The sequence below is a fragment of the Camelus ferus genome, chromosome 8, assembly GCF_009834535.1.
Source record: "Camelus ferus isolate YT-003-E chromosome 8, BCGSAC_Cfer_1.0, whole genome shotgun sequence".
NCBI lineage: Eukaryota > Metazoa > Chordata > Mammalia > Artiodactyla > Camelidae > Camelus > Camelus ferus.
In genome coordinates this window covers 26,686,938-26,714,846 of record NC_045703.1, presented here as the reverse complement: position 1 = coordinate 26,714,846, position 27,909 = coordinate 26,686,938, and the positions used below count along the sequence as shown (strand labels likewise).

The window sequence follows — 27,909 nt, the reverse complement described above, 5'->3', positions numbered from 1 at the left end:
AAGGCTTAATTTATTTCCTTTTGTGAAAGGACCTCTAAGTTTAAAAACATTACTCATTTTCTATCATCCCTTGTATTAAAACCATACAATAAATATTTTCATTTTCAATAATCTCATTTTCACCAAGACCACAGTCTAAAGGAAGGAAGCTATGTAAAATTACTTCTTAAACCCATAATTTCTACTTATAATATTAGTAGAGTTCCTTCTGGACCATTTTTTTCTTTAGGTATTATTTTACTATTTATTTTGCTTAGAATAAAACAGCAATCAGAAAATCAACCCCAAACTGTGATTATTTGCCACTTGGCTTCTGACCATTCTCATCAGACATCTTGGGAGACCTATGCAGCGCCAAATGAAGCTCACCCCACACAATGTCTTGTGGAGGGTGATGAGAATGGCACATTGTCTGCCTAGTCTGAACAGAGGTCACAGCAGGGAGAGCATCTGCTAAGATAATGTGAATGAAGGAAACAACCATAATTGCCTCATTAAGAGATCTCTGGCCAAATAATCACAAGAAGAAAAGCTTGGAAAACCACCCTAAAATTAAGTCTATAATAAGAAAAATTTGGGGTAGAATTTTAAAAATGCAGGAGAATTAAGGAGACTTCAGTGTTCTACTAATTTTACTAACATCCTTAGTAACTATATAAATGAATGGAAACTTGGATGCAACAGTTCAGTTATTCAACTCCAGCCCTTGCCAGTCATTAGTAGGAAGCAGAAGATGCAAATTCACAGCTGTCCAGGATACAAACAAATGTAAAATAAAGGGTGGTGGGGAATTGCTTACAAGGGACCAAAACTTAGCAACTAAGATTAAAAAAAATTATTTTATTGAAGTATAGTTAATTTACAATACTGTGTTAGTTTCTGATGTACAACAAAAGGAACTAAGATTTAAAGTCTGTATTTTGAAATTACAATGAAGAACATACAATTAAAGACATAAGGAATATTTTAAAAGGGAAAGAGGTAAAATATAAAAGAGCCAACTCTAAGAAAGATACAGGGGGAAAAAGGAAATTGTCTCTGCTTGACCAATTTACTTTCTTCTGCTTTCTATCTCTTCCTTTTAAAAACAGATTTTTTTTTCTTAAAAGTATATAGTTACAACCAAATCCTCAGTCACTTCAAACTATCAGCTTATATATATAATTTATCAACAGTGTTGAATAAAATATGTATTTTCTTATTCAACATTGTTGATAAATTAAAATTATTTCATAGTAAAAGCTAAGGTAAATATCGTCCCACTTTAATTTAAATTAAGCATTTAAACTGGAGAAAACACTAAAATGTATTGAAATGCTGACAAATTATTTTTGCCTTTCCTGATATTTTGAGATTAAGCTTAATGAACTTAATTTGTATTATACAGTTAATACTGTATAAATAGAATCCTGAAGTGAATTATGATTACTAAATTTTTCTGATTCCAAAAACCACAGTAAAATTAGCTTGTTACAACCATAAGCCAGGTTTAAAATAAGCAAACTATTTGATGACTTTGATGTTTTGCACCCAAAATGTGCTGGCTAATTTTTCCATTCCATTTACCATTCCGGTCTTTAAACTGCCTTAATCTCCTGCCCTCAGATGTTGACCCTGTAAGAATAGGGGTCATAGGTCAGACTAGACAGACCTCAAAGGATCTGGACTATCAATTCATGCCTGAGAGATTTCTCTTCCACAATAGGAACCCACTAAACAGCAAATTCCTAAATCTAATCACACAAGTATCAGGGTGAAACAGTTATTTATTGGAATTTCTCGATTTACATTTTTCAAACATCTCCAGCACCTAAGGAGCATTTTTCTTTTTCTTTTGGGAGCAGATTCTGGGATATAATAAGTAAGAAAATAAAATCATTAAAAGAACTTTTAATATAAAACAGATATCCTTAATAAAATGGCACTATAAACCTAAGTATGGATTTGTTATTTTCAGGAATGCTATGTGGATTTCAGAAACCATAGCACTAGAAGTTCTAACTATAAAGCACCTGGAAAACTTCATATTATACCACAGAGATAATGAGCAGAAGAGGTTATACTGCCATAGAGGTGGGTGAGGAGGTGGGTGGAGGAGGGTTCCTAGTAGTTAATTTTGGGCTCACTTGCTTTAAAGGTGAATTGGTGCATTAAACAAATATTTTTTTTCTTTTAATAAACAAGTAAAAATATACAGTCCGTCAACAGGGGCAGCCTAAATAGATAAAAACAAAATAAAAAAAATCTTACAGCTTCCAAACCTTCCTGAAAATTTGAAGAATTTGAAATCACAAAACTATGGCCTTATAAAATAACTTTTCTATCATACATCTTCAATTAATTTGAAAAGAAAAAAAGGTAAGATAGCTCTTCTGAGCTGAGAATAATTTGGACATACACAATGAGTTTCTATTTATGTTCACCTTGGTCTTTGTGAAAATAAATGGTAAATATAACATAATGTACCATTCTAACACCATTTTAATACTGGACTATAAGGAATGACAAATTTCATAATCAGTTTTTAAGGGTAAATGAAGAGCATCTTAAAAATAATAAATTAACAAGTCTTTGTAATGTGAACAAATGAAAATAACTTCCTACACTTCCATGCTAAAAGCAGTAATACTGAACATCACAACAATTAACCTTCTTTCTAAACAAAATACATTAAAACTTCAACTCATGTAGAAAATCAAGAAGCTTACTCATGTGCTAACGCAGTGATGCAAATGAATTATTGCCTGAAATGGAATGAAAGCAATAGAACATTGGTACTATTTTCTAAGTTATTTTAAAAATCTCTAGTCAACATTGTTGAAAGGAACTCGCATTATTATGAATAGCACTTCTTGGACTGTGTGGTTGGGTAAAAAGATGTGGAAGGTTAAGGAGAACAAAGAAGACAGTCACTATGCCTAGAAAAATATTAGAATAAAAAAGGAGGGAAAAAAGAAAACCATAGACAATTTTAAAAAAAAGATATGTATACACCCACTGTATATATCTATAATGTATACATCTATTTCAAATGTTTTTAAAAATTATCCATATTTTAATCCTGTAATTATTCAGAATTAAAATCATTTAACCTACACAAAGATTTCCAGACTAGTTGTTTCAGTCCACATCCTTTTTACTAATGTAACACATTCATTAATATAAACCAAAATTTTATTATATAAAATATTTAACTCTATATTATAGGTTGATATGATTATTTCATATAAATAGGAAAAATCAATAGTGACAAACAAAATCATCATTCTACTATCTTCCCCCACAATTTCATTGTGTTTGAATTTATTTCTTTTTCCTCAGAGTATATTGTGTCTTTTTAAATAATAAGGTATCAAGTATAAGCCAGTTTTTGAGAATAAGAATAAATTTTTAAAATTTTTTCTTAACAACTTTCATTTTAGTATAAAGAAAACTTTTAATAAGGGTCATTAAATCTCTTTACTCTTTTGAGAATAAACATAAGAAAAAGTAAACAGGAAATAAAAACCAAAAGTTATATCATTTAAAATTTTTAGAAAACATTTTAAACGTGGAGGATTCAAAATAAAATAAGGTAATATTGAGTACTATGGAGTAATCAGACACTGGTAACTGCACACTAAAATCAGCAGAATTAAGACAAAATGAAAAACTAAACCCACTTTCTTTTATAAATAGTTTACTTAAAATTAAGACAGAATTTTAAGATAGAATTTTAAAAATTATCTTATATTTCTTGCCACAGAAACATAAATCTTCACACAAAATGGTTCCATATATATATATTTGTATATGGATAGAACAAATAAGTTCTCATGTGGTGAAACCAAATTTTGAATTTGTTAAATATATTAATTCTGTGTAACAAAAACTTTATAAAGTATTAATATTTTTAACTTGAAATGACAGAAATTAAACTTTCTAATTTAAAAATATTTCAAGAGAAAAGATATTCTTTTCAGCAGACAGTGTTTGAACAACTCATATTATTCACAGGCAAAAAAGTGAGCCTAGACTTCAATCACACACCTCACAAAGGAGGAAAAAAACTTTGTGATTAATCAAATGTGGAGTTAATCAAAGATTTTTTAAAACAGGACACAGAAGATTGATAAATGTCTGTATCAAAAGTTAAAACTTTTGCTCTGTGAGATATGTTTAAGGGACTGGAAAGATAAACCACAAAGTCAGAGAAAATATTTGCAAATCACGTATCTCAGGACTTGTACCCACAATTTATATAAAGAGCTCTTAAAATGCAACAGTAAGAAAACAATCTAGTAAAAAGCAGGCAAAAGGTATGAACAGACACATCATCAGTGAGGATATGAGGATGACATAAAAACATTAAAAAGCAGCTAAGTATCAGTAGCTACTAGGGAAGTGGAAACTAAAACCATGATGAGATATCACTGCATGATTAGAATACTTAAAATTTTTTAAAAAACTACTGACAATACCAAATGATGACCAAGATGCAGAGCAATTAGAACTCTCCTATGTTGTTTATGGGAATGCAAAACAGTACAATAAATCTAAAAAAAAAAAATTGGCAGTTTCTTATAAAGTTAACATACATCTATAACCGCATTATCCAGCAATCTAACTCCTAGATAAATGAAAACTCATGTTCACAAAAAAACCGGTGCACAGATGCTTGCAGCAGCTCTTTTCATAATTGCCAAACTGGAAACTACCTAAATGCCCTTCACAGATGAATGAAAAAACAGTGCTATATCCACACAATGGAATACTACTAAGCAATAAAAAGGAATAACCTACTGTAGTCCCCCCTTATCTGTAGAGGATATGTTGCAAGACCCCAAATGAATGCCTGAAACCCTGGACTGTATCAAACCCTATATATACTTAATACATTTTTTTTCCTATACATACAAACCTATGATAAAGTTTAATTTATAAATTAGGCACAAAAGAGGTTAATAACAACAATAATAAAATAGAAACATAATAATATACTATAATAAAATTATGTGAATGTCGCTCAAAATATCTCGCTCAAAATATCTTATTGTATAAATTTAATAGCTTTTCCATCTTAACTATGCACTTTTCATACAGTTTGGGGAGCAACAGCAGAACTACCATGAATTTCTTTTACCTTCTTCCCAGTTTCAGACAGAAGATTCCTTCATATCATAGATCTTAGCAACCTCAGCCTATGATTTTTTTCTTTCATTATTAAGTCAAGAACTTTCTCCTTTTCACTGTAAGAAAGCACTTCGCGGCAACTCTTTGGCATATCCAAATTGCCGCATCACTACTCTTGTGCTTTGAGGCCATTATTAAGTAAAATAAGGGTTATTTCAACACAAGCACTGCGATACCACAAAGTCAATCTGATAACCCAGGTGGTTACTAAGTGACTAATGGGCGGTATATGCTGGACAAAGGCACGATTCACCTCACAGGTGAGACAAAGTAAATGGTGCGAGATTTCATCAAGCTACTCAGAACAGTGCACAATTTAAAACTTATGAATTGTTTATTTCTAGAATTTTCCATTAAATAGCTTCAAACAGCTGTTGACCATGGGTAACTGATACCCCAGAAAGCAAAGTTGTGGATAAGAGAGGAATACTGCATTGATACACTCAAAAGCTTGGGTGATTTTCAAAGCCATTATGCTGAGTGAAAAAAGCCAATTTCAAAAGGTTACAAACAAACTGAGCCCGGGAGTAGTAAGCGGTGTGGTCCGCTCCCCTCCACTCTTTCTTGGGAAACAGGGGCATACCCTCAACAGACGGCGGGCAATGAGCTGGCCAGTAATTCCCTCCAGGTTTGTGTCTGAACCGGCTATGGTGGTCCTGGCGGCCCAGCACCTGCCTCCACCACCTCCAGCCACCACCTCCGCGTCTTTGGGTAAACGGCCGGAGGCGGCTTTTCTCCGGGCAGGCAGGCCTCACCTGTTTCTGGGGTCTCCAGCTCGGCGCCCATCGGCCCACGATGATGGCCAAGGGCAGCCAGGCCCAGGTCTCTGGGGCGCGGAGCCCTCAACCACGGAGGGTCGGCGCTGGCCGTCTGGAGGGCCCCGGGGCTGCGCCCTTGCTCCGTCCTCAGTCCTACCTGCTGTGAGGCTGCCCAGGCCGCTCTCGCCCTTGGCCTTCAGCCGCCTGCGCCGCCTTGCTCTTGGCTCTGCCTGAGGCGTCAGGGACCCTGTGAGAACTCTCAGCGAGCGCCTCTGAGCACGAGGGGGGCGGGGAGGCGGGGGGGGGGGGCCGCCGCCGGGCGCCCCCTGCCGGCCGCCCTGGGTGAGACCCCTGAGCCATGCCCCTTCTTTCAAGCCCGAGGATTTTTTTTTTTGGACATTAAAATACGCTTAGAACCGACTATATGGCACAGGGAAATATATTCAATTTCTTGTAATAACATATAATGGAAGAGAATCTGAAAAAAGTTTATGTCTGTATATATATATAACTGAATCGCTTTGCTGTACACCTCAAACTAACATCATACATCAACTACACTTCAATAAAAAGCAAAAATTTTAAATTAAATTTAAATAAATAAATAAGTAAAATACGCTCACCAAAGACAAATAGGAAAATGCAAAGTGGACAGAAGGGGAAAAAAAACAAAACAAAACAAAACAAACAAAACCAAACTGAGCCCAAATTAGAAGGAAGAAAACAAAGACCAGAGTGGAAATAAGTGAAACAGAGACTAAAAAGGCAAAGATCAATGAAACTAAGAACCAGTATTTTGAAAAGAAACAAAATAGATAAAACTTTAGCTAAACTGAAAATGAGAGAGAAGACATTACAACTGATAAAACAGAAATACAAAGGATCATAACAGACTACTGTGAGCAACTACACAACAACAAATTGAACAACCTAAACCAAACAGATAAATTCCTAGAAACATGTAACCGACCAAGACTGAATCACGCAGAAATGGAAAATCGGAGCAGACCACCAATTACTAGTAATGAGGCTAAACCATTAATCAAAGACATCGCAAGAAAAAAAGTCCTGGGCCACATGGCTTCACAGGTGAATTCTACCGAACACTTATAGAAGAATGAATACCAATCCTTCTTAAACTCATCCCAAAAACAGAAGAGGGAACACTTCTAAACTCATGAGGCCAACATTAACTTGATTCCAAAACCAGACAGGAATACTATTATGAAAATAAAATTATAAGTCAATATCCTTGATGAACATAGATGCAAAATCCTCAACAAAATATTAGAAAACCAAATTCAATGAGAAATTAAAAGGATGATACATTACAATCAAGTGGGATTTATTCCAGAAATATAAGAATGGTTCAATGTCTGCGAATGAGTCAATGTGATATACCACATTAACAAAATGAAGGGTAAAAATCATATGATTATCTTAACAGATGCAGAAAAAGCATCTGACAGAATTCAACGTCTATTCATGGTAAAAACTCTCAATAAATAAAATAGGCATTGAGGGAATGTATCTCAACATAATAAAGGTCATACCTGACAAGCACAGCTAACATTATACAATGGTGAAAAGCCAAAAGCTTTCCTCTAAGATCAAGAACAAGACAAGACACCATTCCTGCCATTTTGATTCACATAAACCTCTGTAAGTCCTAGATGGAGCAGTTAAGTAAGAAAAAAAAAAAAAAAAAAAAAAGCATTCCAAGTTGGAAAGGAAAAAGTAAAATTGTCTCTACCTGCACATAACATGATATCATCCATAGAAACCTCCAACGACCCCACCAAAATGCAGAACTAATAGATGAATTCAATAAATTTGCAGGATAAAAAAAATCAATATACAAAAATCAGTTGGTTTCTATGCACTAACAATGAATTATCAGAAAGGAAAATTAAGAGAACAACCACATTTACAACTACATGAAAAAGAATAAAGATACCTAGGAATAAATTTAACCAAGGAGGTTAAAGATCAATACACTAAAAACTATAAGACAAATGAAATTGAAGAAAACACAAATAAATAGAAAGATATTCTGTGCTTATGGATTGAAAGAATTAATACTATTAAAATGTCCATATCACCCAAAGTGAGTTACAGACTCAATGCAATCCTTATCAAAGTTCCAACAGTATTTTTCACAGAAACAGTACAAACAATCCTTAAATTTGTATGGAACCACAAAACACCCTGAATAGCCCAGACAATCTTGAGAAAGCACAAAATCTGGAGGCATCACACTCCCTGATTTCAAACTGCATTACAAACTAACTATGGTATTTGGCATAAAAGCAAATATATGAACCAATGAATTAAAACAGAGTGCTCAGAGATAAACCTATACATAGATAGTCAATTATTTTACAACCAAAGAACCAAGAATATACAATAGGTAAAGGATAGTCTCTTCAATAAATAATGTTGGAAAAACTGGACAGCCACATGCAAAAGAATAAGGCTGGACCACTGCCTTACCCCATACATGAAAACCAATTCAAAATGGATTGAAAACTTGAACATAGACCTGAAATATAAAACTCCTAGTAGAAAACATAAGGCTTAAGCTCTTTGACAAAAGTTTTGGGAATGACTTCTTGGATTTGACACCAAAAGCAAAGGCAACAAGAGCAAAAATAAATAAATGGAACTATATCAAACTAAAAAGCTTCTGCACAGCAAAAGGAAACATTAATAGAAAAGGCAACCTATAGAAGAGGAGAAAATATTTACAAATTATCTTATCTGAGAAGGGGTTAATATCCAAAGTATATAAAGGACTTATACCAGTCAATAGCAAACAAATAAACAATCCAATTAAAAAATGGTTAGAGGCCATTTACAAACTTATCAAAAAGAATGAAGTACCTAGGAATAAATCTAACTAAAGAGGTAAAAGAACAGCACTTGCAAAACTGTAAGACACTAATCAAAGAAACTGAAGAAGACAAAAACAGATGGAAAGATATACTCTGCTCATGAACTGGAAGAATTAACATTGTTAAAATGATCACACTAACCAAGACAATCTACAGATTCAAGACAATCTACAGATTAATTCAATGCAATCTCTACCAAAATACCACTGGCATTTTTCACAGAACTAGAACAAATAATTTTAAATTTTGTATGGAAACACAAAGACCCTGATTACTCAACACAATCTTGAGAAAGAAGAACAGAGCTGGAGTTATTATGCTTCCTAGACCTCAGACAATACTACAAAGCTAGAGTAATCAAAATAGTATAGTAATGGCACAAAACAGGCACATACATCAATGGAACAGAACAGAAAGTCCAGAAATAAACCTACACACTTATGGTCAATTAATGTATGACAAAGAACGTAACAATACAAATAGGGGAAACACAGTCTCTTCAATAAGTGGTGCTGGGAAAACTGGACAGTTACATGTAAAAAAATGAAATTGGAACATTTTCTCACACCATATACAAAAGCAAACTCAAATGGATTAAAGATCCAAATGTAAGACTGGAAACCACAAAGCTTCATGGGCAGAACACTCTTTGACATATTTCTGGATCTGTCTCCTAAGGCAAAGGAAACAAAAGCAAAAATAAACAAATGGACCTAATTAAACTTATAAGCTTTTGCACAATAAGAGAAACCACAACAAAACAAAAAGACAATCTACTGAACAGGACAAAAATATTTGCAAATGATATGAACAATAGGGGTTAATATCCAAAATATATAAATAATTCATAAAACTCAATATTTAAAAAACAAAAACAAAAACTGGGCAACAGACCTGAATAGACATTTTTCCAAAGACATACAGATGACCAAAAGGCACATGAAAAGATGCTCAACACTGATAATCTTCAGAAATATGCAAATAAAAACCACGAGTTACCACCTCACACCTGTCAGAATGGCTATCATCAAAAAGACCATAAATAACAAACGTTGGTGAGAATGTGGAGAAAAGAGAATCCTTGTACACTGTTGGCAGAAGTGTAAATTGCCGCCGCCACTGTGGAAAACAGTATGGAGGGGCCTCAAAAAACTAAAAATAAAACTACCATATGATCCAGCAATTTCACTCCTGGGTGTGTATCTGAAGAAAACAAAAACACTAATTCAAAGAGATAATGCACCACATTGTTCACAGCAGCATTATTTACAACAGCTAAGATATGGAAGCAACCCAAGTTTTCACCAATGGAAGAATGGATAAAGAAGGTGTGATATATAAAAATACATACACATACACAATGAAATACTACTCAGCCATAAAAAGGATTAAAAGTTTGCCATTTGCAGCAACATGGATAGACTTGGAGAATATCATGCTTAGTGAAAAAATTCAGACAGAGAAAGACAAATACTGTATGTTATCATGTATACATGGACTCTAAAAAATTAAAACAAATGAATAAATATAACAAAATAGAAATAGATTCACAGACATAGAAAACTAACTAGTGGTTACCAGTGGGGAGAGGGAAGGGGGAGGAAAAAGATAGGTGTAGGGAATTAAGAGTTACAAATTACTATTTATAAAATAAACAGCACAGGGAATACAGCCAATATTTTATAATAACTTTAAGTGGAGTAAATCTATAAAAAATTTGAATCTGTATATTGCATACCTGAAAATAATATTGTAAATCAACTATGCCACAATTTAAAAAAAAGGAAAAATAATTTAAGACGGGCAGAGAAACTAAGTAGGCATTTTTCCAAAGAGAACATATAAAAAACCAACACAAACCTGAAACGTTGCTCAACATCACTAATCATCAAGGAAATGCAAACAAAAATCATAGCAAGAGATTACCTCATACATGTTAGAATGGCTATTATCGATAAGACCATAAATAACAAGTGTTGGCAATGATGTTGAGAAAAGGGAACTCTTGTGCATTTTTGGTAAACAAGTAAATTGATGCAGCCACTATGGAAAATACTATGGAGGTTCCTCAAAATATTAAAAATAGGGCTACCATATTATCCAGTAATTTAACTTCTAGTTATTTATCTGAAGAAAATGAAAACAGTAACTTGAAAAGATACATGCACCCCCATGTTCAATGCAACATTATTTACAACAGCCAAGATATGGAAACAACCTAAGTGTTCATTAATGGATGAATGGATAAAGAAAATGTGCCATGTATTTATGATAGACTATTATTCAGCCATAAAAAAGAATGAAATCTAGCCCTTTATTACAACATGGATCGACTTTGAGGGCATCGTTAGAAGTAAAATAGGTCAGACAAATAAAGACAAATACTGTATGATCTCCCTTATATGTAGAATCTGAAAACAAAAACAAAAATCAAGCTCTTATATACAGAGAACAGATTGGTTGTTGTCACAGGAAACTGGTGGAAACTTTAACATAGAGTAGCATTAGATTCCTATAAGGAAGTATTGTTTATTTTGGTATGGGTGATATTACAGTGCTATGCATCTGTAATATACTTTAAAGCTTTAAATAGTTTCCACAAAAATGTTTGTAATTATTGAAATATAAGATGTGAGTATACACAGGTATTGATCATACTATTTTTCCTACTTTTTTTTTATTTTGAAAATTCTCACAATAAAAAGTAAAAATAAAATAAAATAAAATGGAAGGAATTAATAAGCATAATCACAAAAAGCATTAGGAAAAAAAAAGTACAACAGAAATAAATCCAAGAGCTGGTTCTTTGAAATACAATACAATTTCTAATCAAAAAGAAATGTAAGAAAAAATTGGCAATGAAAAATAACTGGAAAATCCAGAGTATTTAAAAAATTTTGAGGCTACTTTATATAATCATGCTACTAAACATGAAAATCTGGATCAAAGTATAATTTTATTTTCATTCTTAAAACTGTCAGGAAGTACACATGGTTAATAACTATGGAATAAATCCAGAAAGTTACCAAAGATCTCTGAAGCCTTTTAAATACTTAGGGAGCAAATCAATGCCTTGGTAACTGTTTCAGCCATCAGTTAACACTTTCACATCTTGTTTTCTCATTGTTCCAGTTTCTATACAGGAGTCTCTATGCTTATTTCAGTATTTTATTACAGTGTCTCTTTCATTTTATGAAAATAAATGGCATATGTAAAATAGGAACTGCTAACCTTAGTGACAAAAATTACAGACATCCTGAACTTACTTGAAAATCAGATACCAAATGTGCAAAGGCTTTCTATCACAAAAGACACACAACAAACGTAAGCAGTTGGAGCAGTTACTCACCACCACTATCTTCTACCTTATCAGATCATTCCTTCTGGTACCCACCCCAACTACAGCAGTTCTTTGACTGCATTTGCAACCCACACACCATGAGCCTGCCACTTATTCATGTCTTTAACCCTTACCTAGTTTATATGCTATGTCTGCATGCATGCTCAGTGCTCTTGCTTCTCTCCCTTTGTCATTCTCAACTAGGAAAGCCCTAACACAGGTTAGATCCATCTTTCTGTCTACAGCCATGAAGTCAACAAAGGCTGGAGAAAACACACAATCATACTGACCGACTTGACTTTAAATTCTTGCCCACTAACCTGAAGTGGGTTTTTAAGATAGCCTGAAATTCTACCTTTTCCTCCTTAATGCATTCACTCTGCTATTTTCCTATTTTCTACCTTTTCCTTTCTTTTTAAATCCCCAAGCCTCCTCTTCTACCATCACTCAGTTGATGGCCTTGCTTCAAATTTCACTAAGAAAACATCATAAAAAGGTGAGAAATCTTACTTATCCCACCTTCACATCTACCTGCCCGTCGGTATCTGTACCTGTACGCTGTGCCTTACCTCCAGTTTTGAAGCATGAACCATCTGTACGCATGCGGCTAGCTCTCTCAGTTGCTCTTTAAATCCCAATTCTCTCTCCCACTCAAAGAAATCACTCCAGCAATTGTCCTCCTCTCCTGCATGTTCAATCCTTTCTTTTTCTGCTACACTTTTCCTGTTAACACATATACATGCTGTAGTTTCTTCCCCTTAGATACTGCTTCATTTTTCTGCTCCCATTTATAGGAAAACAAAAAATTGTCTATACTCACTATCTGCACTTCCTCTCTTTTCCTTCTCTGTTGAGCACAAATCCACTTGGGCTTTTACCCCCACCAGTGCACTGATTCTGATCTTGCCAACCTCACCAACAACTTCCTTGTTGCTAAATGGTCAAGACCTGTTACTGGATCATTTTCACCACAAGCACCATTTAACACATTGGATATCCTCTCTTTCTTGAAATACTTCTTTCCTTCACTTTTGAAATAAAACCCACTCTTGGCTCTCCTCTCATTTCCTCCTTACTTGGTAGTGCCTCCTACTAATCCTCCTAATCTTTTTGATCCCTAATGCTGGAATGGCCCAGGGCGCAGTCCTCTTGCCCTTTCTATGTATACTCACTCTGATGGTGATCTCATTCAGTCTTCTGGCTGTAAATATCATCTTTTTTGCTGATTACTGCCAAATTCTCATCTCCAGTCCTGGAACTCCATACTCATGCATCCATCCCATTAAGCTACATTTCCACTTGGATGTCTATCTGATTTTCTGCTCCTTCCCTAGTCTTCTTCATCTTGGTAAATGGTCCCTCCATCTTTCTGGTTGCTCAGGCCAAACAAATCTTGGAGTCATCCTGAACACTTGATTTTCTACAGTCTACATCTGATCCAATAGTAAGTGCTATTGTCTCTACCTTTAAAACACTGCAGGGCTTTTGTTCACCACCTCTACTGCTACCATCCCAATGGGAACCACCATAATCTCTTTCCCGCATTACCGGAACTGCATCCTTAGCGGTCTCTCAGGTTCCATCCTTGCCTCTCCACTTTGTGTTGTCTTCACAGCTGCCAGAATGATACTTTAAGGAGATAAATCAGCTCATGTTACTTTTCAATATAAGATTTTCCAATGACTTCCCATTTTTCCCCAAATCAAAGTCCTTACAATGGTCGACAAGACCCTATATGAAGGAATGTCCTGCTATCTTACTTCCCTACCCTCAGCCTCCACAATCCTTCCTCTGCTGAGCCTAGTGCAGCACATGTGTAAAACATGCCAGAACTAGAGTTAAAGATTTTATCTAAAAGACATGAAAAAATAAAGGGTTTTGTTTTCTTTTATTTTACTCTGCTTTACTTGAGTGTGTGTGTGTGTGTGTGTATGTGTGCGTGCGTGTGTGTGTGTGTATGCTCTCTCTTTGGGAGCAAAAAAAATCACTTTAATAGGTAAGAATATCATTATACTTTCACACATTTTCGTGGACTTTCCTTTATACAAAATGAGCTCTTAAAAATCTAGATGAAAACTGAATTTCTTCTCTTACTACTGGCTTGTCAAATCAGTGTTAAAACGTGTACTAAGCATTAAATGCTGCAGAGGTAACTACTTAACAATCTGGAGAGGAAAGAAAAGCTCGATCCTTAGATTCCTCTCCTCAAAAATAAATTACATACAAAGAGAAGAGACAGTTAAATGTAAAAGATAAATTAGTAAAAATCATACAAGAAAAATATAGATGAATGCAGTATATTTTTAATTTGGCAGTTTGAAAAGGCAGATAGCAGTCAAGTCAGATAGCATTAAGTAGAGAGTAACAGATTTATCTGTATAAAAATTCAAAACTTCTATTTTTAAAAGTCACTATAATTAAAGCTAAAATATACTTCACAAGCTGAAAAGTATCTTTCTCATCTATTTGAGACAAAGATTAACATGGTAAATATACAAAGAGAATGTGCGAAAATAGGGAATATATGTTGGTCTGCTCCCAGTTCCTGGCACAGAGCTCCTAAAACCCATGTAATTTCCTAAGTGATAAGAACACTAGGAACACCTCTTTCTCTAACATTGGTCTTTAACCTGTTCCTGAGACAGGGCTCCTGAAACCCTTGTGATTTCCCGGGTGATAGGAGGGTCTTCTGTTCTAATGAGGTGTCTCTGGGTGGGTTTCTGGATGGCTCCTGCATGAGGTCTGATCACTGAAAAGACCATGCCATTAGAAGCTTGGATTTATCAGCCCACCCCCAATTTTCTAGAGAGAAGGAAAGGGGCTGAAAATCAAGCCTATGTGATGAAGCCTCCTTAAAATCCCAAAAGTACGAGATCCAGAGAGTTTCCAGGTTGGCAAACACATCCATCCTGGGAGGGTGAAGTACCCCACCCCCATAAGTACAGAAGCTCCTGTGCTCAGGACCCTCCCAGACCTTGCCCTATGTATCTCTTCCTCTGGCTGTTCATCTGTATCCTTTATCTGGCTATTATATCCTTTAATAAGCTGGTAAGTGCAGGTGTTTCCTTGAGTTCTGTGAGCCACTCTAGCAAACCTGAGGAGGGGGTTGTGGACACTTCTGATTTGTAGCCAACCTAGAAGTTGCAGGGGACTTGCAATTGGCATTTAAAGTGTGGTGGGAGCAGTCTTGTGGGACTGAGCCCTTAACCTGTAGAACCTGACACTATCTCCAGGTAGATAGTGTCAGAATTGAGTTAAATTATAGGACACCCAGCTGGCACTGTGGAGAACTGCTTTGTGTGGGGAAAAAACTCCACACATTTGGTGACCAGAAATGAAGTGTTCGGTGTAAAAGCAATGGAGACACAAAGGTAAGAAACATAATATGGCAGAACTGAGTTTTTCCTAGCATAGGAAAGAGGAAAACTGAGATGTTCTTCTAAAGAGAGAACTTAGAAATCAGTAATAGCAAATGAACATCTCAGTAGAAAAATAAGCAAAGGGCAAGAAACATGCAATTCATAGAAGAAAAAAATTAAAATTAAAACATATAAAAATAAATTTAACCTCTAATCAAAGGATGCAAAGAAAAAAAAATGAACTGCATTTCTTAACCTCTGTAATTGGAAAAGATTAAAAGATGACATTTTTCAACGAACAGTTTCACTTTTAAAGGGTTGTATATTGGCCCTAATCATTTCTGAAGAGCAATTTAAAAATAGATATCAAAATTTTCAAGGTGCATTGTTTTTGAACCAGATCTTTTGACTATTAGGTATTTATCCTTTAGGATATATTCAATTTTTCAAAAATGTACATATAAGGATTCTTACCATGGTGCTATTGATAAATTTAAAATATTGGAAATAGCCTAAATTTAACAATTAAATTAATTTAACATAGCCTTGTTTAAATTTTGGTACATTCCCACAGTGGGAATTTATGCAATGCTAAAGACTGACATGAAATATTCCATGATTTACCCTTAAGTGAGAAAAAAATGCAAGTTTCAAAAATTTTGCATATATATTATGATTCCCATTTATAGTTAGTATTTCCAGTGATTTTTTTTAATACTTGAATTTTATGTATATGAGTCATCTTTTAAAAACAGACAAAACAATAAATGTGTTTTCATTTGAAAAATAGGTAGGGGTGTTAAGATGTACAGAGGGGCACCTCTGCTGGGAACTTCAACTCCCCATTTTCGGTCTCTGACCTGTCTGGTGGAAGTGGTAGTCGGGGACTTTCCAGTGCTCAATGCTGAAGGCTCAGTTAAGTATAGTCTGCAGAGAATTCAAATTGCAAGATAGACTATATTTCTGATTAATTCTATTCAAATACTTAGTAGTAGCATTTTATTTTATTTTGGCTAGACTATCTAAAGTCCACTAACATAATAATAATGTAAATTAAACTTTCAGAAATGCTTTCCAAATACAATAAACTCACAAAACTAACAAAGTGAAATAATTACCTGTCTCCCTTTGGTTTTCTTTTTTGTAGTGTCTTCCCTTTGGGTCTTCTTTCACTTCCTAAACAGGGGCTCCCACCAGGTCCTGTTACCCGTATTGATTCAAGGCCTTTGGAAGATTTTTTAAATGTGAATTCCACTGGTTCTCCTTCTTTTAGGCTTCTGAATCCTTCCATGAATAATTTGCTCTGAGAAGAGCAGGGGAGGGAGGGAGAGAGAAAGAAAGATCATCATTATTAATACATTATAAATTATCTCTATGATTTAAGATTAACATAGCAACATATTCATTTACTAAGTATAATTTTTTTTTAAGTTCAGCAAAAGGCATACTATTTAAAAGTTTCCTGTTGTAATAGTGGCAGTGGGAGAATAAACTAATAACACATTTTAAGGCAATTTGGCAACACTTAAAAAATTTAAATGTGTTTATTTTTTGATTCAGCAACTCTACTTCAAGGACTCTCCTATGGACATACTCACACAATTTCCCCCCTACCCCCACCCAAAACCTGTATCAAAATTCACTACAGCACTGCTGTCTGATAGAAAAATTACAGCTACCCTAATGTCTATCAATGGGAAAGTGATTAAATTATAGTAGTTATAAAATGTAACATTATTGAGCTATTAAAAGATCTGTATGTATTAGCATGGGGAAGATAAACGTAATACGGTTGAGTAAAAAACTGAAGAGTAAAGAACAGTGTGTCTATCATAACATCATCTATGTAGATAAGTTTTTAAAAGATACACGTTTACTTGTAGAGGCATGCAGTCTGGAACAATAGACAGCATATCATAAACAGTCATTTTCTCCAGGGAAAATGGGAGGCTTTTGGATACACACATTATTGTATTGTTTGAACTTCTTATAATTTGAAAGGAAACAGATTTTTATAATTTGAAAGGTACTTGATAATGACCAAAAAAAGTTTCCTGATTGGAAAAATTTAACTTTGGTTACAAACATTAATTGGCCCTTTTGATCTAACTCTTTTCATCAAAGTGAATGTACCAATTCAAAAATATACTAAAATCACTAAATCATTCATTTTATTTATTTCTTCAAATCCCTCTGTGTACATTTTACAGATCTAATTTTAAGTTCCATGTAGCTTTTAAAGATTTTTCTGAATTTGGGGGTAAAAGGAAGCACATCAGAATATGGTAGGTCGAGACCTTGGTTCAAGTCTAGTTCTTTAAGTAAATAGCTATGCAGTTTTGAATGAGCCATTTCTCTCTTTTCTGTTTATCTGTCAATTTAAGGGATTTGAGTTTCCCCCCATGTGTTCTGAGAAACAATGGTTCTGAAAAAGATTCCATGAAAAAAGGATCTGGGGGTCAGATAAGGTTGTAAATTGCTATACGTAGTTTCCCCTTAGTTGATTTGTATTAACATATTAAAGTCTCTGAGTTTCCATACCCTCCCCCACCTCCACAGAAATAAAAATCTTGTTTAACTGTGCTTAACCCGGCAATTTCCCAATCTAATTGATCCCAGAGCCCTTTCTTTAAACTACAGATGACTAGCATACTTCGGGAAATGCTGGACCAGGAAATCTTCACTCCTCCCAAGTCCATGACTCTGAAGGCAGCTAAATAATTACAGGTAACCAAACAGTTATATGGAACAGATAAAAACAACACTTCAAATTTCAATGCAAAAGGAAGCTATTCATTGTGAAAGCAATACAACACATGAAGACAGGGTTTTTAACCAGTTCCTAGTGCAGCTTATCTCACACTGTGACTTCATGTGGAAGTGTAATTTGGCAGCAACTTTTCTGCTCTCTGATGCTATGTAGAAATCAGAAAAAAAAAAAAAAAATCACAACTGCCTACACTCTTTAAAATTAAAAAAATATAGTTTTTAAAGCTTTATATATTTCCAAATCTATTTTTTTCCCAAGCTTTCCTCTCACTAATTATAAATAGTCCTTTACTTTCATTTCCTTTCTCACTTCCCACTCAAGAAAGTGCAGATGATCAAACCAGATGAAGTGGAGCAGAGGTCAACTACTGCAATTAAGAGAAGGAAGGGATAGCAGCTTTAATTAGAGCTATCATATGCTCATGTTATTTTCTATTATCAAAATTCTATCACTTCCTGATAGCTTTTAGTGTATGGGTATACATAATTTGATTTCATTTTCTACTATTATAATTTTTGATGGGTATCATTTATAAGTGAGCTGTTTTTCCATATCTAAAGTAAAATTCTACTCTTCCTAAGGACCACTGAGTTTTGGCTACTCTTCAAGATATTCTGAAAGAATACTTTTTTTTTCATTCTATCATACATTCTCCTCCAAATGAGTACATAAGGCAATTCAGATTCATAATAATTGATAAAAATAATAGTAATATCCCTAAGAAACTATAGTGGCTTTGAAAGAAAGACAAGAATTCACAGAGACTGTTCTATCTTTGCTATTACACTGAAATTGCTGTTATATAAATGGGAAAGATTTGTTGAAAGATGAGGAATTGGCTAATTTTATTTCTTCACAAAAATCAACTTCTTCCCTTGCCTTGTCATTTTTCATTAAAGGTGCCTCCATTTTCCCAGTTACACTGGTTCTAATCCTTAGTTTTACCCAAACCATGTATTGAAGTGTGTGCATTCTTACTTCATAACGTCTTTCATTTGCTCCAACCATTTCATTGGATTGCCACTGCCCTACTTCTGGTGCCAGCTATTTCCCTCCTGGATGAGTAAAAGTTTCTTCACTGCTGTTTCAGCATCAAGTCTCCTCCCTACTCCATAGCATCTTCCACACCTGTGTATTTTCTCTGAATAAATCTCTGCCTGTTAGTCTCCTGTCTAAAAAAGCTACAATACTTCTCTTAAATTGTAGGTGAGACCACTCATAATGTTACCTCTACTCATATTTTCCACTTCCTTTTCCAACACCCTAAAACACAACTCCTCCACTAATAAGGCTGGCTGACTTGTACTTCCCTGAACACACTTCACGTTTTCACATCTCTGCACTCCAGCTTATGCTGGTGGGGATGCTCTCTTTTAGGCACAGCTGTCTATCAAAATCTTACTGAAGATTCAAGCCATAATTCATATAACCCTTTATGCAATCACCCTCAATTGCCCAAGTTGGAAATTCTCTCCTGTTCATTTAAGTGATTCTCCTACACAGTTTTTACAGTACACCCCTGTGTAATGCAGACATCTGTGCATGCCCTACTTCTATTTGCTCTTTTGGGTTTATCTTCTCCTGAAGGCCAGGCACTGTGATATATATCTTAGAATTTCCTAAAGGATTAAACTAATGCCTGCAAACTACCATCATTCAGTAAGTGTTTAAAAGAATTCAAGGTTTTGCACCAGTAAGAACCTTAATGGTTATTTGGTCCAACTCCCACTTGAAAAAAGGTGGACTGAATTCTAAGGGGTTAAGTGAATTGCTCATGCAAAGTCACACTTCCTGCTCCTACTGCTGCTACATAAAATAACTTCTCTTATCTTTAGTGTCAAGGTGACACTGCGCATGGTACCTCTGGAATAAAATGCTGATAGTATTATAATGGCTCATGGTAATAACGTTGTTCTCTGACTCCATTCAGAAGTTAATATGGATCTGGGATCTGTTTTTCTTGTTCTTCCTTCTTCCCATATTCTCTAATCATTCTCATTGATATGGCTCACAAAATGATGTTCTGCCTCTGTGAACCAAGAATGCAGGTTTATGTAGATTTTTGTTCAATCTACATGCAAGACCTCCATAAGGCAAGACTTTTTGGTGTTTGGGATTACACTGTCATCTGTGACATCTGTTTGGACAAAATAGATGTTTATTTTCTATTGGACAGAATCACAGTTATTGAGTGAATAAATAAACAAATGAATGAAGAATCATTTAGAAGAAGCTGCTGACATGCCTGCTGAGATATCAGGCACTTACAAAGGGGACAGGCCAATTTTGAATGTGCACATATTCAGTTAACTTATCTAACACCTTTAATTTGTGTTCCTCTTCCTCCAACCAAAGAAGGTTCCCCTTTCACCCACTTCCTTTTATTCCAAATTTTAAAATTCATTTTGGCACAAGTTTATTTCAGAATTATAAAAATACTCGCTCTCAGTTTCCTTGCTATACCTCCCTTTCCTCCCCCCACCCCCAGTCATTTAAAAATGACTTTCAAAGAATGACATGCACATGGAGTCAAATGGGAGTGGTTCAAATACTATATTTTATTTGTCAAGTATTTCTACCCAAGGTTCCACTTAGTAAGAGGATCACTTATCTCCTTTGGCACCTGATTTTTCTCTCCAGCTGGACTGAGAAGGCAGTAAAGTGTTCCTACAGTTTTATTCTTGATTCTCCTTAGAAGTAAGAGTGTATTTTCTTCTCCAGGAAGCAGAAGCTGACTTCCAATTCAAGATGGCAGGCTGAATAAACGTGTTTCATGCTACTCTTTAAAAGATATCAAAATGATAGTAAGATAGTCAAAATGAATAGATTCACAATAAGGAAGAGCATAAGAGGGGTGCCATCATTGGGAAGCAGAATTAAAGAAGTTTCTGGAAGTTAGAGAGACTGCTGGCTGATTAACTGAGTTGAAGGAGCCATATGTTAGCAAAACTAATAAAAGGAGCTGCAGCACAAGTAGGAACCAGCATTCCTAACAGAACTCACAGACTGTGCTGAGACACTACATGTGCAATGAAAGCAAGGGAGAGCAGTGGGCTTGAAAACAGAAGGATTAATGGAAAATTTGCATGTGGACTAGATACCCATTTCATTTTCCCACCTATAGATGTGAAAACAGGCAAACAATACCCCAACACAAATAACGTGAGGCCCTTCTCTTAAGGAGACTGAAGGAAATATCTGGGCAACTTGTGAAATATTGGATCCTGCACACAAACCTCTACTCATGCTAACAATTAGGAGCCCGCTAGTGCAAGTGCAGTTTCCCTACCCACTCAGCCTTAAATCATTCCTACCCTTCGTTCTTACCCCTCATTCATATATCTGAAGGGTCAACCAAGAATCACAAAACATGCAGCATAATGAAGAAAGGCCAAGATAAATGAGGGAACAAAAGAAACTTCATACACCATCTAATTAGAGTATCTCTACAGATATTTGAGATAATATAATATCAATAAAACAAAAACAAAAACAACCAGAGAATTTAAAAAATCCTCTCAGAAAGTTAATAGTGATCATTGAAATTAAGTAGGTTAGAAACAAAAGTTTAGAAAATCTCTTGGGACTCAGGGTAAACAGACTTCCCAAAATGAAATATATGAGAGAAAAGAGAAGAACAGAGTATGAATCCAAAAGGACAAACAGCAAAACCTGGACTAGAGCTCCTGAGAAAGAGAATACAGAAGATGAAGGAAGATAAATTATGAAATGAATAGTGTGAGAAAATTTCCCAGAGCTAAAGGGAATACCAAGGAGAGGTCTATACTGAATGGAGTATATTTTATGGAATATATATTATGTATGGAAGCTTTTACACATGAGGTACGTTTTTGAGTGCATGAAGAAAGAGATTTCAGTGGAGGTTGAAGACATTAATTCAAACTGAGCTAATGGTTTAACCACATGCTTGTAGAGCAGGACAGTTAATACATGTTTGGGCAAGGCAAGAAACTTACTTTAAGTGTATTAGTGGGTGACCATAAATGAGACTGGAAAATGTACGTTGGAGCTGGCTAACGGAAATTTTTGATTGACACACTAAGCATTGTCTTCTGTATAAAATAAACACCTATTGATACTTTTTTGCTTTCACAAGCAGCAAGATCAAATCTGTGTTTTAAAAATATCTAATTTGTTTGGCAATACCATAGATGTCTGGAGACAGGAGGGGTGTGTGGGCAGGGATGCCCGTTACAAGGTAACTATCATGAAGTCTTAGTAAGAGATGGTTACAACTAAACTAAAAAATGGAAGGAGGAACTGGTTTTGCAAAACACATTCTAAGTCATACATATTACCTGCTATAAAATATTGCTTGCCCCATGTGACAATTTATTGGTAAATGGGTAGTGATGTTGTACTAGTAATACAAGCATCTTTGCAAGACTCCTCCAAGTGCTTCACTCCAGAAAAGATCTAACACTAATTGGCTGGACGATGACAGCTCTTGACTTTCTCTAATTATAACAGCAGATTTAAGTGATTCACTTCACTGTTAAGCAGTACAATAAGAATTTAATTAAAAATTAAGTTGTAGAAGAATTACAGTTCAATAAAGCTGGGCGATAAAAGCATGCTAGAAAAAAAAAGATGTCTGGAATAGCAGATAATATTAGTAGGCTGAAGAGTTAAAAATTCAAATATATTCCATTTCTTTTAAATAGTTCTATGAGGCAAAGACTTTTTTCTAAGGTATCAGTGGAAAAATATACAATTAGTACAGGGCAATTAACCTTTCTACAATATGCATAAGTCTTGGCCATTACTTAAGGACTATATGCTTTTGAAATACATGCCAAGATACTCTGGGAATCATTAAGCCTGAGGTACCTACAAGAACACAATAGAAATGTCACTAGACTAAGTATTAGGAGCTCTGGGATCTAGCCTTGGCTCCAGTAACTAATGTGTTGCACAACCATGGACAAATTGCTTACCATTGGGTGGGTCTCCTTCTTTTCTTTGTTATAGAACACAGCTCTCTTATCCTTTGTTAAAATATACTTTTTAAAGTATATGACTTCACTCTATGTAGACATATATCAAAATGAATGAGTAACAATTTTTTGACAATGCTGAAATTTCCTTTTATGTATTCTTACTTATTATTTCCCAATTTACTGAAGAGGAGCTAGCTTTTAGTTCTTACTTAACTAAAATCCCTTAAGAAACTAGAAGCTAAAGGAAATCTGGTGGCACTGTAGAAGCCAATGTTTACTGAAGCTTTACCTAAATAGAGAAAATCCAGTTTAGCCCCAGTCAAATCACTAAATTTCACATAAACAGGATTTAAAATAATGAGATTTTTATTTCTACTTTTCTTGATATTAAAGTCAATCTTACCCAAATCCCATCATCTGGCCTGTACTTCAACACTGAGAAGAACACACTAAAACTGACAACACTACTGGAATGGTATTTAAAAAGGCGCAACAGAAAGCATGCAGGGATTAAAGCTGGATTTGAATACTGGTTTGAGTCCTAATCCTACTATTCACAACCTCAAACTGCATGACCACAGACATGTTTGAAAAAAAAAAAAAAAAAAAAAAGCCTGTGCCCCAGTTTCCTTATCTATCCAACTGGGGATAATAACATCTTCAGTGAACAAAAAATACCTTCTAGTTATTGTTAGATTCTAAAAAATTAATGTAAAATGCCTAGGACAATGCTTAGCAGACTGAAGAGCAGCTCAATACACGGCTTACACTATTTCTGTAAGAATCCAGTCTGCTCTTCTCTCTGCTAACACAGGTATGGGGGAGGTGAGAGGAAACAAACAGGTTCAAGAACCTACTCAAAAACAGGTACTGTCTGAATGCTTTCATTTGATCCAAACTACCCTTACTCCTGACCCTAACTTGGCAAATGTCTGCACATTACTGACTTTCAGTTTAAACATTATCTCATCTTCAAACCTCTTCATGTCATTCTTGAGCAAACACAGGTACTTCTTTTCAACTATACGTGGCATAGATCACCATTATAACACTTACCAGTCTGCCTTGCCATGTGTCTTGTTTTCTTCTAAGGCTACAAACTTCCCAAAAGGAAATATCACAATTTTTCATTTCCATCCCTACACCTAAAACCATCCCTGAAACACAGCAGGTGCTCAATATATATTCAAGGCAGAGGAGGAGAGTCAGGGTGGTGGGGAGTAAAGGCAACAGGGAGGGAAGAAGGACAAAGTAGCTGTGATTTTCTCTTTTAGATGAGGACACGAGAGACCCAAGGTCAAACCTGAGGAATGGTAGTGTCAGGACTCAAAGCCAGATCTTTTACACCAAAAGCCCTTGTATACTGTAAAGCCTAGCATAACATTCTATAGGATGTTTCAGTTGGCCCTCAACACCACAGTCACAACATCAGGTTTAGAATATTGAAGCTTTAGCTGCTGGCAGGCTTCCCTACTCAACTCACCCAATCTTTTATTCCTTATTGTTTTGTTTGACTTTTTAAAATATTTCTGTGAAACTTCTTAGATGATATATTGAATTGTAAGAATTAGGTCCTTTTATTGTAGGACATTTTATTTTTATTGCCTCCCTTTGAAAACAAGAGGTACTTAATACATGATGGCTAAATAAAGAAATTATAAAAAATTCCTATCAAATCTAAGCTTCAGTGATATTCATGTTTCATCAAATTGAAAAAATTATAAATTTCTCTTACATATTACTGAATAATAATTATACATAATATATTATAATATATATTTAAATTAAGTATAGATAAATATACACATGCAAAAAAATTCTACATAGCTCTTATACTTTTACAAAAATTAACTCAACATGAATCAAAGACTTAAATTGAAAATGCGAAACTATAAAACTCCTAGAAGACACCATAGAAGAAAACCTAATAACCTTGGGTATGATGATGACTTTTCAAATACACCACCAAAGGCATGACCCCATGAAGAAAATAATTGATAACCTGGACTTCATTAAAATTAAAAACTTCTGCTCTGCAGAAAATAAAGTCAAGAAGATGAGTGGATAAGTCATAGACTGAGAAAAATATCTGTAAAAGACACATCTGATAAAGGACTGTTATTCAAATATACAAATAAGTCTTAAAACTCAACAATAAGAAAATGAACAACTCAATTTAAAAATGGGCCAAAGATCTCAATAAACATCTCACTAAAGAAGATGTATAGATGGCAAATACACATATGAAAAGATGTTCCACATCATATGTCATGGGGGAAATGTAAATTAAAATGAGATATGATTATACACCTATTAGAATGGCCAAAATCTGGAACAGTGACAACACCAAATGCTGTTGAAGATATGAAGCAACAGGAAATTTTATTCATTGCTGATGGGAACACAAAATGATGCAGTGACTTTGGAAGATAGTTTGGCAATTTCTTAACAAACCTAAGCATACTCCTACCATACAATCCAGCAACTGCATTCACACCTTGGTATCTACTCAAAGAAGTTGAAAACTTATGTCCACATAAAAACCTGCATAGCAATTTTACTCATAACTGATAAAATTAGGAAGCAATCAAGATGTTCTTCAATAGGTGAATGGATAAATAAACTGTGGTACATCCAGACAATGGAATCTTATTCATCACTGAAAAGAAATGAGCTTTTAAGCCATGGAGATATGGAAAAACCTTGATGCATATTACTAAGTGAAAGAAGGCAATATGAAAAGGTTACATACTGTATGATTCCAATTATATGACTTTGTGGAAAAAGCGTAACTATGGAGACAGTAAAAAGATGAGTGGTTTCCAAGGGTCTAGGGAAGAAGAGGGATGAATAGGTAGAGCACAGGGATTTTTAGGGGAGTGAAAATACTCTGCATGATACTGTAACAATGGATATATATCATTATTCATTTGACCAAACTCACAGAATGTACAATACCAAGAGTGAATCCTAAGATAAATTATGGACCTTGGGTGATTATGATGCATCGCTAGGTTCAACAATTGTAACAAATGAACCACTCTGAACTATAAAGAACTATAAAGGGTCTCTGATTTTACCTCAAATGCAAGTCAAAAAATTAGCCTGCTGGAATTTCACAGATGCTGGTTGAAGGCAAAGATTCAGAGATAAAGAAAAGTTTGTTATTTGGAGCAATAGCAGTAACCAGAGTATCAGCACTTTTATGCTGGTTCTACAAGCCCCTAGTCCCACAAGGAAAAGTCAAATACAACTTACATACAGTGGGTTGGATTATAAGAGAGGAAACTGAGTTTAGGGAACCTGAATTTTTATAATGGGCAGTAAGCACCGTCCTGTACTCTAGAAGGAAACACTAGGAGTGTCAGTTCCTCATGCACAAAACGGGCAGCCAACTGGGAGACCCAGGGAAAACTGCCTCCCACCAATACCAAGTGAAAGCAGCTTTATACAAAGAGTACAGATTGCAATTCCATTTATATGAATTTTCTAGGATAAACAAAACTAACCTATGATAGGAAAAAGCTAGAATACTTGTTGCCTGTGGATGGATGGGTGACTGACCAGGAAGCCTGACTAGGAAGGACATGAGAAATCTTTGTGGAGTGATGATAATGTTCAATGTCTTGAGAGTGGTTCAGGCTACAAAAGTCAAGTCATTTGTCAAAGTTATTGAATGGTGCACTTACAGATTGTGCATTTCATTGTATATCAATTTTACCTCAAAAAAGATATTGAACTCTACTTAACGATATGTATGCTGAAGGATTTAGGGGGGAGTGTACTGATGCTTGTAACTTCTTTTGAAATGCATCAAAAAGACAGATTACTGATCCACATTGATAGATGTATAGTTACGTGAAAAACCAAGTATAGGAAAATGTTAATTATACAATCTAGAGGATGGATATAATGGTTCACTGTTGGCCTAATGTAAACTGTGGACTTTGGTTGATAATAATGTGTCTATATTGGTCCAGCGATTGTACCAAATATGCCACACTGATGAGGGATGTTGAGGGTTGGGGAGTGTATATGTGTGGGTGGGGAGGGCTATGTGCAAACTCTGCATTTTCTCCTCAATTCTGCTGTGAACCTGAAACTGCTCTAAAAAAAAAAAGTCTATTAATTAAGAAATAAAAAATTAAAAAAATGATTCACTGTTAAAAGTCTTTCAGTTTCTTTGTATGTATCAAATTCTTCATTTAAAAATTTTGTAAAAATACACCTTTGATAAAGAGATACTCTATGAGTGAGAGATATGTTGGCATAATTAAATTTTTAAAAAGGTATTAAGTTGAAATTTAAGTTATCATTATGATGTTTATAAAGTATTTAGTAAGACCAACATGGATATGGCTCTATACTGGACATTACCAACAAATTTCAGAAAATTAAATCTTCTAGTGACCTACAATCTGACATTTTGTATCATTTGTATGACTGGAAAAGGAGAGACACTGGAGGAGGTAGAGAGAGATACAGAGCCAGATATGAGTAAGAAGTAATGAATATAAACATGAATGGAGCTGAGAATAAATGAATATAAGGACTTTGGAATGAATTTGAAGATTTTCAGACTCTCCAATCTGTGCAGCTGGGCTGATCCGTGAATTTGAAAGGCAGCAGGAAGGTGATTTAGACAACACAGGAGA

General features: G+C 34.9%; 1 protein-coding gene across 1 annotated transcript in view; it reads right to left on the bottom strand.

Moving 5' to 3' along the window:
* LIN28B (lin-28 homolog B) overlaps window positions 1-19,301 on the bottom strand; it is a 51,457-nt gene extending 32,156 nt beyond the window's left edge. The window contains exons 1-3 of the mRNA XM_032484878.1: window positions 19,272-19,301; window positions 16,642-16,826; window positions 13,713-13,793 (exon numbers count right to left, since the gene is read on the bottom strand). Of these exons, the coding sequence (XP_032340769.1) occupies window positions 13,713-13,793; window positions 16,642-16,826; window positions 19,272-19,301 (296 nt within the window). The remainder of the gene's footprint in view (window positions 1-13,712; window positions 13,794-16,641; window positions 16,827-19,271) is intronic.
* Between the last annotated feature and the right edge of the window lie 8,608 nt (window positions 19,302-27,909).